General features: G+C 31.8%; 1 protein-coding gene across 2 annotated transcripts; it reads left to right on the top strand.

The window, feature by feature from the left end:
- Positions 1-5,141: 5,141 nt before the first annotated feature.
- On the top strand, positions 5,142-6,200 carry LOC135125964 (uncharacterized). Of its 2 annotated transcripts, XM_064051751.1 has the most exons (4): positions 5,142-5,341; positions 5,400-5,494; positions 5,551-5,606; positions 5,769-6,200. In XM_064051751.1, the coding sequence occupies exons 2-4, from the start codon at positions 5,402-5,404 to the stop codon at positions 6,100-6,102; spliced, it is 483 nt and encodes a 160-aa protein (XP_063907821.1). In that variant the 5' UTR covers positions 5,142-5,341; positions 5,400-5,401; the 3' UTR covers positions 6,103-6,200. The 2 variants fall into 2 exon arrangements, with proteins under 2 accessions (XP_063907821.1, XP_063907822.1); XM_064051752.1 differs by lacking the exon at positions 5,142-5,341 and having other exon boundaries at positions 5,369-5,494.
- Positions 6,201-14,790: the final 8,590 nt, after the last annotated feature.

Below are 14,790 nucleotides of genomic sequence, written 5' to 3' on the forward strand. Positions count from 1 at the left end.
GAAAAGTAACAATGGTCCGATTTGTAGTGGAAAGTGTAAATGGTCGATTAAAAAATGTTTTTAAATTTTTCAAAAACGATATAAATATTCAGTATCTTCCACACCTGCACTCTTGGCTTAGAATTGCATGTACAATATTCAATATGTATTTCCCACCATTATTCACACAAGATGATGACCATGATGAAATAGCAGACATCGTGCTGTCACGGATGGGAACGTCCAATGTTTTACAAGAGCGTCTTGAAAGCCAAGCTAAGGTAAAGTGGATAAAAATGGCACTGCAAAGTTTACCAGATTTTCCTACTTTATCTGAAAAGGACATGAGAATTATTACTTTAGGAATCTACCAATCTGAAAATGCACCATTATATGCTGCAGAACACGTTGGTGATGAAGAATTTTTTGAATTATTGGTTTGTCGCGCAGATAATTATTTAATAAAAGGAAAAATTAAATCAAGACATGTATCTAATACGAAATATCAAAGCTGGATTCAGTACTCTCCATCAAACGAAGGACACAAATCTATTTTAGGATGGGCTTGTACTTGTAAAATAGGTTTGCGCAATGTTGGATGTTGTTCTCACGTTGCTTGTATACTGTGGTTTTTCGGACGTCCCTCAAACACTAATACAATAAAAAGAAAACATAATTACATAGCTTCTTTATTAGATGCTAAAGCAATTAACAGCACAATTGATAGAGAAGAAAGTGAAAATTAATATGTAATAAATAAATCCTATATAATATATTAATAAATAAAACACAAAAATATTATGGACTGTTGTAAAATATGTTAAAATGCCATTTTCTGAATTTTTTAAAACCATGTTTAAAATATAAAAAATTGATATCGTGCTTTGAATTCACAGTTATAGAAACAGAAAATTTTTCATTCAAGATTTTAATTTGTGAGATATGTATGTATATTCTAAAATTTTGTAAGTAAAAGTCAATATTAAATATAATTTTGGTCGTTAATCAATTTACAAAAGGTTATCGAAAAAACAAGAAAAGATAATTTCGACAACATTATGTCGATTTTCGTGCTCACAAGTATAACAACTTAATCATCACGAAGTTTTCAAAAGAGAGATGATGCAGTTTGCTGTGATTAACTAATTTTCGAGAAAATTCTAACATAAGCAAACGTGGTTTGCACTACAATAACAAAAATATACCAGCTTATACATAGAGGTGAAAAATAAATAACTATCACTACAAAAATCATGTTCAAATACCAAAAACACTGAAATACCCAGAATCCGCATTTGTGATTGTAGGGTGCAAGAGTGTGCCACCGTTCACCTCCGCTGAAAGTGCACTGTAACCTGCAATTTGAATTCGGTACTATGTATTGTTCATAGTTCATAGAGTCCGTATTAAAACCTTCCGGCAGGTTTGTACTGAATTATATAGGGCTTGGGTAGGATATTTTGAATATCCAAGCAACAAACCTTCAATAACATTTTTCTAAATCTTTTTTTTTGAAGAGTTGTTGTGTTTTCTGTGTTTTGCCTCAGCCGGTTTATAGACTGCTTAATTTTGAAAAAGTGAAGTTATACCTAATACCTGATTTTCTATTACATTTTGTCCTGTTTATTATTTAACTACCATAAGTAATTTAATATGTATTTAGAGAATTCTTAGTTGACAACCGTTTATTGCCCAAGATTTACAAATAGCTTCCAAGAAGAAATGTTTAGAGGTAAGTTAACCATTCATTTATGATCATGAATTAAAAAGCGTGAATTCAATTTTTAGTGAAGTTTTGTAGTTTCTGAGAATTTTATGGAAATCAATGTTAGGTATATAATATAATGCACAAATTATGGTATTGTGAAAATTAACATAGAAGAATCTTCAAGCTTTCTTGCACACAAGTACCAGAACAATTGTGAAAACTGGATTCAGATTGCTTGTGTTCAATTCAATCGTCGTTTAACGATTCAAATGTGATGTTATATCTATTTTTCGAAGGTACTACAGAACGAACGAAGTGTGTTTTATCCAAACGAGTACTTACAAAGTGGCAACGTGGTTCTTGGAAAAGTTTTATACCTAACTATTCCATGTAATTGTGGATGACCTGAATTTATTATGTTGCCAAAGTACAATCAAAATACCTAATACTGAGACAAATCAGAAAACTGAATTACATAGGTGGTAGGTATAGTTTAGAAAGTAATTTGAATGTTTTTATATAAATATAATTATCCATTGCAGGAAAAAACTGTATAAGAAGAACATTTTGATTTGATAAATATTTTAAAGTGTATGAACAATTTTTCATTAACAGGTTGACTTTAGATTCCGGTAATGATAAACATAAAAAGTGAATTATTAAACCTAAAATTATTTTACTAATTACTGTCTTAGATCAAGATTTTGGTGGATGTTATTCAGAAAATGATTCTTCCATTATTCACCATGGTTGCGAGATACCAGTGCTTACAAAATATCGATTTTTTTATGGAATGCGGATTCCATTATAATTGTTCAACGTAACATTCGGTCAACTTTTAACCCCGAGTAGAATAAATGTCACTATGCTGTTGTAGAATAGAATTTATGAAGTGGCATTCTTCATTAATTTCCTATTACTGTAAATGTGGTTATAAGTTTGTAAGGCGCAAGCAGTAATATTGAAACAACTATAGTACTTTGTTTCGAAGGGTAAGCAGTCAATGTAAAAAATAAAACGAAATTGTTGAATTTGTCTTGCTTTGGAAACACTCTTCAACGACAATTGACTAAAAATGGATTTATATTTTGACTTTTGTTCTTTAGTGTTGGAAATATATGTAGCTAACAATAATATTTTAATCTTCTCTTCGTTGTCAACAGAAGGAAACCAAACAGTAGTACAAATAAATGTATAACTGCAACACGAGGCGTGTTAAGTGTTTATGAAAATAGGATTACAAAAAACGTCTTTTTAGTCACATTGTGAAAAATATTTCTTTCACAGGTAAAAGTCCTCTAAAATAATTTTATTAGTCTAGCTTGGTTATTTGTAATATTTTTCTATCACGGTCCCACACTACGGGATAGTTGAGTAAATCTTCAACAATGGCGCATAAAAATTCATTTTTCTACAATCGTGTAAAAAATGACTCATATCTCAATGATTTAGAGTGCAAAAAGTGGCACTTTCTTGCACTAGTGCAAGAAAAATGTTATTGCACTCTAATGTCAATCTAATCAACGTCAGTAGTATATTGTATAACAAGTGCCTGAGCTACGAGCGACAGCGCTGTCGCTCGTAGCTCAACTGGCACACTCATTTGAAATATCCTTTTGGCACGTGTTGTACACTATACTTCTCCTACGCCTATCCTCCTTCATTCAAAATTTTAAAGAAAATAGAAGTAATAAACACCATTAACACAATATTTATTCAAATCCAGTACATTTTAATAATGATTGATATTTTCCTCTTTCGAAGCACTCATAATAAAATTTTGCACTCGACACTGTTGGAGTTAATTTTAATTTGCATTTATTTATCAACAACACCAAGTCATTTTATGGTGACAAAACAAAAAGCGAACGCCATCGGCTACACAGTTAATTCATCATAAATAACTGCACTTTCATTCATTTTTCATGCATCTTCCGTTGACACAATTATCTTCGTTCATTTCACACATGTTCTGAAACATCAATGAAATCTGACGTTTTTGAACAAGGCAAACTATGTCGAAAATACAACTTTCCAAAATAGGCGTAGAACATTTTTATTTAGGTATATCCACATTTTCTTTCACCGAAAGGGAAGCAAGTATCATGGAATATTCGGACCAGAGGGTAGAAGGCTTTAAATACCTTCGTTGACCGATCGGAAAAATAAGCCAGAAGCACGGCTTCTGCACAACCTTTTTGTCTGCACACCATTCTTTGAACCGGTTGTATGTTAGATCATATTGTTTTCGGAATTTCTCGGGCAATAAATTAAATATTGCCGCATTGGCCATCTCGGTAATTTCAGAGTTTGTTTAATATTCGCTCGAATCGCTCATTTTGGGGTCAACACGGTTCAAAACACTCACTCACTACTATTTATGGCGTTTTATTTTATTTTGCAAATTGTTTTTTTTTTGGAAACATTGTTTGATTGTCATGGTAGTCACGGCGAACTAACGTAAGACTGCATGATGATACCTGTTAGTTGTTGTAGAATTTTAATCCCCCAAGTCCCCAATAAAACTGGTACATTATAACCACGATTGTAGAAAAAATGTTGTATGCAACACATGCAAAAGTGTTCTTGCACTTGACGTATTGTCTGAATCGACCTTCGGTCTAAATTCGGCATAAATAACTATAAAGTTCATTTAAGGTGAAAATATGTGGCTATAGTGAGAAATATATACCATGTTGAATTTTCAAATATTTTGATTAATTTGACGCATTCATTGACAATATAACACTTCATTCAGGGCATATTTTGTGTGGATTCAACATTTGAAAATGAATGTTGTATAGTTTTAATTTTCTCTGTCAATAAATATATATTGAATGTAAAATTAATTAACACTAAAATGACCTTTATCTATAAGTTATTACGTTTCAGATGATCCATCTAACGAATGCAATTTGGAAAGTATTCTGCTTATATTAATACGTATAGAATATAGCCAGAAAACACAGGACAGAATTTGGAGCGATCGTATTTATCCTATATTTTAGTAATTTATACAAAAATTTTTTCGTGTACCAAGGTCATTTGTTCAATTAAACCTGATCTTCACGGTTAATTCCAGATATTGGTGTCATACTTAGAAAAATAGGATTGTTAGAGAAAAATAAATATAATTGATTTAATTCTGTTACTTTCAACATTTAACTTGTCTAGTTAGGAATTTGTCCGATGTTTTTAAAATTATAGTGAAGAACTTATTTCTTTGTCTAGTTACTTTATTAAAAAACATTTGATATTAAGTAATTAATATTCACTGTTAAAGAAAATTTTTAGCGTTTTGCACTGAATTTAGATATAATTTGTCCTAAATAAAAGTTTTATTTTATAATCATAAGACATATTTTTGTAAAAGTAAGCAATACACTTTTTTGTAAACATTCCTATATTGTTATTATTATATAAAGTTTACTACATTTATTATTATGTAGATGTATATATCAGCGATAGCAGATCGCGAGGGCCCGTGGCTTGTTGGGCTGGTCCACTGAAGCGGACGAGCGTTACCTTGCGATATTGCTATGTCGAGACTCGTGCTCTAGTCAAGTTCGCGAAAAAAATCAAGCATGTGTGCTTACGATGCTATGGCAGTGTTTATAAATAAGTGACAATTATTTTAGAAAAGTGAATTAACTCGTAAGTACTTTTAGACATTTTCTTAATCTTTTATAAATTATACATTAACGTACACCAGAAATGAGTCAGCCAGCGAGTCCGTCCGGTGCCGTCCAGGCGTCCATCAGCCCCAAGAACGATGAGGAGGCAGTAACGGTGACCCTCACAAAAACGGTATCTAATAAAAATAAATCGTATCTATTTCAATTCTGACCCATCAATCATTGCAGGAATTCACGGCGCTGAAACTTATTCAGCAAAATAGTGTCAGCAACAACAGCTTAAGGTAAGATAACCATCAGATAGAACTATTCTGCTTGACGTATTTTCGTAACAATTAAATATGTGTCACTTATTTTACAATTTAATTATGAAAATGGACGCAAAAATAATAGTTTGACTAAAAAGTACATTTGTTCGACATAATTAATCATACCTTATTCTTCAGAAAAATGATTGGACAAAAAAAGAATTCAGAACGGAAAAAAGGCGGCGGCGAGAAGGTAGGACCAGTATGTACAGAGGCAGAGCAACGTGATGTTGAAGGCTCTAGAGGGAGGGGGAGCAATCGTGGAAGAGGATACAGAGGACGGGGAAGGTGGAGAGGAAGAGGAAATAGCAGGAATGAAGGACGTAGAGACATATATGGGAATAGCGAAGGTTACAGAGGGAGAAATAAAGGCAGAAGTGGCTATAGGGGCATGCTAAGGGGGCAGCAGAGTAGGAACGAAGTGAGTGTGTACGGTAACACTGTTAACGTTACCGTGCACAATCATCATTGAAGCCTTTTAATTTGTTTGTGTTTTTTTATATTTTACTTTTGTTTTTTTGTGTTTTGTTTGTTTTCCTGTTTTGAATTAATAAATATGTTTAAATTAAATAGATTTTTTATAGTCATAATTAAAGAACAAACAATTATTTTACCTATTTTTAATTAAAAGTATAAGATGGTTTTTCTCTAGTAAGTGTTAAACCAGATCTCTTTTAACGTTGTTGGAAGTTAAATTACTTTTGTTTTTAATAAGGCTTATTTTTGTTTTTATCTTTTTATTTTGGATTAACGCAATGCAAACTAGCAATAAAATAACTTATTAATCAAAAAATGTACGCAAAATTGTTACATCACAAAACAGAAATGGAACATTAGATTTTGTAAAACAGTAATAATTTTTATGCCATCATTGAAAACTTTAAAGAATTCTAATTCAGAGACAAATCTCAGATTTGAAGAAGTATTTCTTGAAACGAGCGGAAAGAAATGAAATGTTTCGCACCATCACAAGAGCAGATTTGAACCACACACCCTTAAATCTGTCGAACACCGAAGAAATCCACACCCCCCACACAATAGATAAAATAATAAGTGGGTTAAAACAAAAACAACTTCATGGAAAATTCTACAAAGACTTAGAAGAAACTCATGTCAATAAGAAGATGTCATTGATTTGGTTAAAAAAATCAGGTTTGTATGCCGAAACAGAAGGATTTGTGTTTGCTATTCAAGACCAAGTAATCAATACCAAGAATTACAAAAAATACATCATCAAAGATCCGAACATAAGAAACGACTGCTGTCGCCTCTGCAAAGCAAAACCTGAAACGATCCAGCACATAATCTCTTCCTGCAGCATCCTAGCACAAACTGACTACAAAGCTAGACACGACAACGTCACCAAAATCATCCACAAAGAATTAGCAACAATTATGAACTTAATCGAAGATACGACACCGTATTACACTTACATTCCATTTCCGTTCCTTGAAAATAACAAATACAAATTATACTGGGATCGCACAATACTTACAGACTTAAACATTACAGCTAACAGACCAGACATCATACTTATCAAAAAACACACGAACGAAGCCATTCTCATTGACATTGCTGTTCCTAACACAAACAACATTCTTCAAACATACCACACCAAGATTTCAAAATATCTACAATGATCGATAGAAATGAAATCCATGTTGAATCTTAAAAAAATTTCAATTCTACCCCTAGTTATCTCTAATGTAGGTGTAGTTCCAAATAGCTTAGTTGAGAATTTAAAGTCTTTGCATTTGAATGATTCAATAATTATCAAAATTCAAAAAGCTGTTTTGTTAGGAACATGTCATATTGTTCGTAAGTTTCTTGAACAGTCTGAACATGTCAGTCAGATTAGATTAGCACCAGTAGGTCAGAGTAGTGTAGGTCACTTTCCAAGTGATGCGCGGATAAATGGTCGGTAGTTACGCTAGACTTTTGGGGATGGGGTGAGATTAGAGAATAATAGCAGACTAATTTGTATGCTGTAATTCTAGAATCTCGAAAGTTGTTCTGTTAATCTAATCAATACATATCATTACTTGGTCTTAGTACCCGTAATGATAGAAGTCTTGCCTGAATGCCGGTCATTTCCGGGTCAGTGGTGGGTCTTAACCTAATAAGCGTAAGGATTGACGATTATAGAAGTAACTAATGTGGAAATACTGTGTCAAAGATTGCAAAAGATAAATTGCTTTGTCATGATTACCATCCTTAAATATATATTAAAATACTCAGTTTGCTGCTAACTGATACTGATAATGTAAACTACGAGAAACTAAGACGTAAATAATATGGTAGGTATAAAATATAGGATTCTCCTACCCGTATTATGTTTTAATTTTAAAACTACAATTCCAAGTAAAAAATATCGTTCAGGATAAAACATGAAAAGGTCGCTACTAGTTACACTGCATTTACCTTTTACGTTTGGGTTCCAGTTTTATCTCGAATTGAAATCTCCGACTTTTATTTTTTTAAATAAAAAAAAAACAATGTATCATCCAGTGTACACATATTTCTACTTCGTAGTTAATAGATATATATTTATAAAAATAATCATCAAACACGGCTGAACATAATCGATATTTCTTTGTGAAAAAAGGTACGGATGTTACCAACATAATTCAACACCAGAATATTTATAAAACTGAAAAACCTGGCAATTCATTTAGTGTTCCTAACTTTACAGTTATAATTAAATACTGATTTAAATTACGTTATGCACTACATCTTTTACAAAGTAAAAAAATTAACAGGAAAACATGAATGTGGTTATTGTTTAAAAAGCAGTAAAAGTATCAGAGTCAAGTACGAAAATGCTAAGCAACACCGAAAATCTATGTTATCAGTGTTAACTGATGTTAGTTCAAAACATAAACTAAATGAATCTTAGGATTTTTTAACTACTGAAAACAAATCCTCAAGAATATGTGAAACAAACAACAAACGTGATTTTTCATATTTTAATATATATTTAATATCGATATGTTAAAAAAACAACTGTTAAGGTTTTTCCAGAAGATGTTAATAAAAAAGTGCCAGTAATGCCAACCAAAGGAGGTTGCAAAAGTTTGTAATTTCTTTTGTTGTTTACATACTATACACGTATGTATTGAGGATATCGGTAATAATAAGGCTAAAATCGCCTTATTTTAATTGGTCTAAATACTGTTAAAAAATCTGAAATAACTTTCCTGGGTTCTGCGCGCTTATTACATTAAGCTTCAATATTGTCCTTTTAGAGTTCATAAATGAATTTAACCTTCAAATTAAGACTCAAATATCCACTACTACTTATCGTGACGCAGTTTTTTCCATTCCATCACTATTGTATGCAGATATTTTACCACTGCAAAATATTTCATTGTTTTCTTATGAACTAAAATTATTAAGCAGCCCGTACATGCTTTATTTTAAAATATGAACAACCCTTCTCAGCCGGTAGTATTTATTGAAAAAATTAGTTGTTTTTTTCCTGGGCCGAAAACCAGGCCTTATCGTATAGGGTCCTTTCAAAGTTCGAAATTTCAACGGTCGATTCTGGAAAAACGGTTGCAGGTATCAAAAACCGAAGCCGGATTTGAGTTCTGTAGCTCGAAATCTACAAGAAAATGTATTTAGTTGAGTTTCGAAAATGTCAAAATTTTTGCGAAATTTGAAGAAGGGGGACCATTAAAAAATTTCAATTTTAAAAAAGTTTGTCTGAAAATTATGAAAAAATTCAGGACGTAGATCTCGACACGCTGATTCCAAAAATATAGCATGTTGATGATCACGAAGCAACATTTTCGAAAAAATCGCTGCGAAATGCGAATTTTTGAAAATTTCAAAAATTTCGAAATTTCTACGGTCGATTCTGGAAAAACGGTTGTAGGTATCAAAAAACCGAAGCCGGATTTAAGTTCTAGAGCTCGAAATCCACAAGAAAATATATCTAGTTGAGTTTCGAAAATGACAAAATTGTTGTGAAATTTGAAGAATTAAAAAATTTCAATTCTAAAAAAGTTTTCTAAAAATTATGAAAAAGTTCAGGGACGTAGATCTCGACACGCTGATTCCAAAAATATAGCGTGTTGATGGTCACGAAGCAACATTTTCGAAAAAATCGCAGCGAAATATCAATTTTTGAAGATTTCAAAAATTTCGAAATTTCAACGGTCCATTCTGGAAAAACGGTTGCAGATATCAAAAAACCGAAGCCGGATTTGAGTTCTAGAGCTCGAAATCTTCAAGAAAATGTATTTAGCTGAATTTCGAATATGACAAAATTTTTGCGAAATTTGACCACTAAAAAATTTCAATTTTAAAAAAGTTGTCTAAAAATTATGAAAAAATTCAAGGACGTAGATCTCGACACGCTGATTCCAAATATATAGCATGTTGATGGTCACGAAGCAACATTTTCGAAAAATTCGCTACCAAATGCGTTTTTCTGAAAATTTAAAAAATTTCGAAATTTCAGCTGTCGATTCCAGAAAAACGGTTGCAGGTATCAAAAAACCGAAGCCGGATTTGAGTTTTAGAGCTCGAAATCTACAAGAAAATATATTTAGTTGAGTTTCGAAAATGTAAAAATTTTTGCGAAATTTGACCATTAAAAAATTTTAATTTTAAAAAAGTTGTCTAAAAATTATGAAAAAATTCAAGGACGTAAATCTCGACACGCTGATTCCAAAAACATAATATGTTGATGGTCACGAAGCAACATTTTTGAACAAATCGCTGCGAAATGCGAATTTTTGGAAATTTCAAAAATTTCGAAATTTCAACGGTTGATTCTGGAAAAACGGTTGCAGATATTAAAAAACCGAAGCCGGATTTGAGTTCTAGATCTCGAAATCTACAAGAAAGTGTATTTAGTTGAGTTTCAAAAATGTCAAAATTATTGCGAAATTTGAAGAAGGGGGGACCATTAAAAAATTTCAATTTTAAAAAGTTGTCAAAAAATTATGAAAAAATTCAGAGACGTAGATCTCGACACGCTGATTCCAAAAATATAGCATGTTGATGGTCACGAGGCAACATTTTCGAAAAAATCGCTGGGAAACGCGAATTTTTTAAAATTTCAAAAATTTCGAAATTTCAACGGTGGATTCTGGAAAAACAGTTGCAGGTATCAACAAACCGAAGCCGGATTTGGGTTCTAGAGCTCGAAATCTACAAGAAAATGTATTTAGTTGAGTTTCGAAAATGTCAAAATTTTTGCGAATTTTGAAGAGGGAACCATTAAAAAATTTCAATTTTAAAAAAAGTTGGAAATATTCATAAGGGAAAATTTTGGTTTTGAAAAAGTTCGTCAAAAATAAAAAAATTCTAGAATATAGAACGGGAAAATTGAAAAAAAAGTACAAAATTGGAAATTCTATAAACTAAAGAAGTGAAGAACTGAAACCGAAAAAAAAATTGAGTCCAAAAACTGAAAATTATTAAACAATCGAAAATCAAAAATCGAAAAATCGGAAAGTAGTAACATTGAAATTCGTACAATAAAAATCGAAACCTCAAGAAATCAATAAACAAAAAAATTGAAAAATCGAAAAACTGAATAATGAGAAAATTGAAAATGTAAGTCAAATATGCCTTGAAAACACCCAATTTTGAATTTTAGTTTACTTATACTTCAAGAACCAAACATCACCAAAGTTATCGTAAGTCAAAATTTTCGTAAGGAAAACATTTTTTTTTTGAAAAAGTTGGCCAAAATTCTCAAAAAATTCTGGAAATAAAAAAATATTTTGAAGAGGTGATTCCAAAAATATGGCGTTCCAATGGTGCCAGGACAAATTTTTAAATCATTCGGTATGAAATAAAATTTTCAAAAATATAAAAAATTGTTATGTTTCAGTGGGCGATTCAGGAAAAATGGTACAACTTATTGAAGAAGTGAAGCCGAAAATAACTTCTGGAGGTCGAAATGTACAAGAAAATAGTTTTAGTTAAGTTTCGACAGTGCTCAAAAAATTTCTAACTCGAAAAATTGACATAATTACTCTTGATTAGTATTAATTTTAATTAATTGCACTTTTGGCGATTATATTTAATTAATCTTACTTAATCATTAAGTAATACACTGTTAGTTGTGGTTCAATACTCGCGATTATTGTTAGTTTACAAAAGGTTATTGGTAATTGTCTTTGATTCTATTTCATTACAATTAATTACAGTTAATTTTTCTACTAAACTGCAATTAAAAGGAATTATTTGTTAATTAATTGTTACACTCGTTGTATAATTTGATAACGAATGAAACGAACGACTACATAATTTTAAATAATTTGATTGTTTCTTAAAATTGAACAATTTCCACTTAATTAATTTTAATTGATCATAATTAATTTGGTATTTATTGATTACTTACGTAATTATTACTTCATTATTCGTGATTTTTTTAACAACAGTAGAGAAAATTATTTACACTATAATCTAGTTTTTCTGGTAACATGAAGCACACAGTTGTCAAATAACAGTCGGAAAAGTAATTTATTAGCTGTTACACACAAAATTTACTCTTCGATCACGAAAAATTACTTGTTATAGGTTCTGATTTTTGTTCGCAATCTTTTTTATGTTGTTGAAAAAATATATTTTGACAGTCCGTTTTGTTATGAACAAATAAACATCCACCAAATCCATAAAAAGATTTTATTTTTCACCCAAAATCCACTTTTCCACCTACGATACTTAAAGTTTGGCTTATTTACGACAGCCACTTTTAAACAGAACTTGTAAACACATAAAATATGACAAAACAACGCATGAAATTGCCTGAAAATTTTTATATAACGATTTATATAACATTCTCCTAACCTTCAATTTATTGGTTTTAAAAAAATTGGAAATAATGATCGTAAAAATCATAGTAAACCACATTACATAAATAACAATATTTAGTTATTAAATTGTTCTGGCTGCATGAAAGGAGTCACTGGAACATAACATCATTGTGAAACTTTACATATCACCAGATTACAGAGTTAAAACGTCTAATAACACAGTACATTCGAAAATGTAACGAAAGCGAATATTTTTTTGCGAGTCTGTACTCACGTGACGAAACCCGACCAATTAAACGCGTTAATTTGAATAATCAAGCCAATCATTAAACGGCAGCGGTTGCTTGATCGTGTTTGCGCAACTACGAAGATCTAGAGCATGTTTGCGTCTGTTACCGGTCTTCCTCATCCACCTGTAACAAAAAGCGCCAAAAGCTATTAAAATATTTGAGATTTCAACCAAAACAAACATCTCAGCTGGATAACCAATTAATGTTATTTACTTGTACGCGAGCAAAACATATTTGTAATGTTTTTCCCGTAATCGCGACCAAAATATTGACTCACGGTTTCTCAGCGCAAAATTTTATGTCATTCCAGGTATTAAATTGCACGTCAACAACAATAAAAATCTGCCGAAGCATGACAACCCCGTATAAATCACTCCGTATTCTTCCACCATAAACACCTGTGGAATTTTTTGCGCTGACCATAAATTTGGTTTTTGTCGAAGCCTTGGTACCAATATGGAAATACAAGCGAAAGTGCTGAAAAACCACAAAATCCTACAATGAGAACACACTCAGGTTACAAAAATCATTTCATAAACGTTTCGTTAATTAAAAGAAACTGTGTCAAAAGCGATCGATGCCCGCTATTAATTAACCATCAAACCATCATCTGGGCGATATTTGGATAATGGATTAGCCGCTCATTCTGGTACTGAACCATTCAAGTGAGACTCCTTCACACTTTCTTGCTGCAATTGACACCATAATGGTTATATCACTGTTACGTTAACTCCAGTGTGTGCTTTTTTTGGGTGTGAAACGGGCTTTTGGGCAAATTCGGCGCTTTTCTTTTGTGTTGGTCTTGTTTTGCAATAAGTCACGGACGACTGGACGCAATATCGTCAAAAAATCCCAACGGAAAATTTTTTGATTTGAATTTTTATTGTTCGCTTGTTTTATTGTCCTGTCCGTCGACTAGAAGCTACATTTCTCGAGAATGTCACGAATACATTTCGAGCTATATGTCTTAATTAGCGATGATTTTATTTAATTTGCATTTTGTCAACGATGTGGGCTGCGTCGCGGGGAAGACAAGGACGGGAGTAGCGGTTTTAGTAATTGTTGTCATTAGTGGAGATAATTATGGTTAATGGGTTATAATAAATAATGTTAAAATTTTTAATCATCGTGAGTTTTTTCTCCTTTGTGGTTGCGGTGTCATAATTTATAACTTCGGTATTGTGTTTTTACGGCGGTTGTTTATGAATCAGTGTTTGAATGTAGTATTTACATTAAAAAGCTATTTTGGCTCACTTCCTTAAAATTAAAGGATGAAGGCAGAATCAATAACCATAAAAATTAATATAATTTTTGCCTTACACGAGACAATGTAGAAATCGAATTGTTTCAACACTTCCTGGTTTTTCTCAAAACGTGCGTCCCTTTTTGCGCGTTTCTTGTCTAGGGTGAGTGCTACCAAAAGTGCACGCCGTCACACTATATTTTTTAATTTTCTCAATTAGAAACACAGACACAATGCTTTAAATAGTCGGTTATTTGTTACTACTTTCACTTCCCTGCCAATCAGTCATCATTTCAGCCAGTTTTTCAAGACGTGTCTGGATTTTTTAAGGCGCATTAAGTTCCTCCGAATTTGCAGCTGTTCGGCGTATTTTTTCGCCTTTTTAGCAAATTATCTGTTACAACAGATAATGACGTTGATTTTGTGCCTGCCTAATAGCAACACCTGTACACCGTAATTTATTATAATGTTATTTAAGCTCTTAACTTAACGAGGTGCGAAATGTTTATTTAATAATGATTAGACGTAAAATTGTGCGATAATTATTATTGTTGCCTTCACAATTCTGCAATCATTTAAATAAATTTAAACAAAAATTGCTACCCACAGATTTTTATTCATAGTTGTTCGGTGCTTCCGGTGTCAATTACGGTGCGGTGGGTACATGTGGGCACGTAATGCTTGGAATACCTTTGATACTTTGTATTTCCTCAATAAAAAGTTCTCTGACTAGGTTAGATCGTCGTAAAAAAGTCCTAACTTATAAAGTTGAAGTTTTGATAAGACAGTGATTTTATGTATGTATCTCTTTCAAAAACTTGATGACGTCATTTGAAAAAGTTTTCCCAAAA

Source organism: Zophobas morio, unplaced genomic scaffold, assembly GCF_036711695.1.
Source record: "Zophobas morio isolate AGI-343-1 ecotype UQ-CSIRO unplaced genomic scaffold, CSIRO_AGI_Zmor_V1 ptg000010l, whole genome shotgun sequence".
Lineage (NCBI taxonomy): Eukaryota > Metazoa > Arthropoda > Insecta > Coleoptera > Tenebrionidae > Zophobas > Zophobas morio.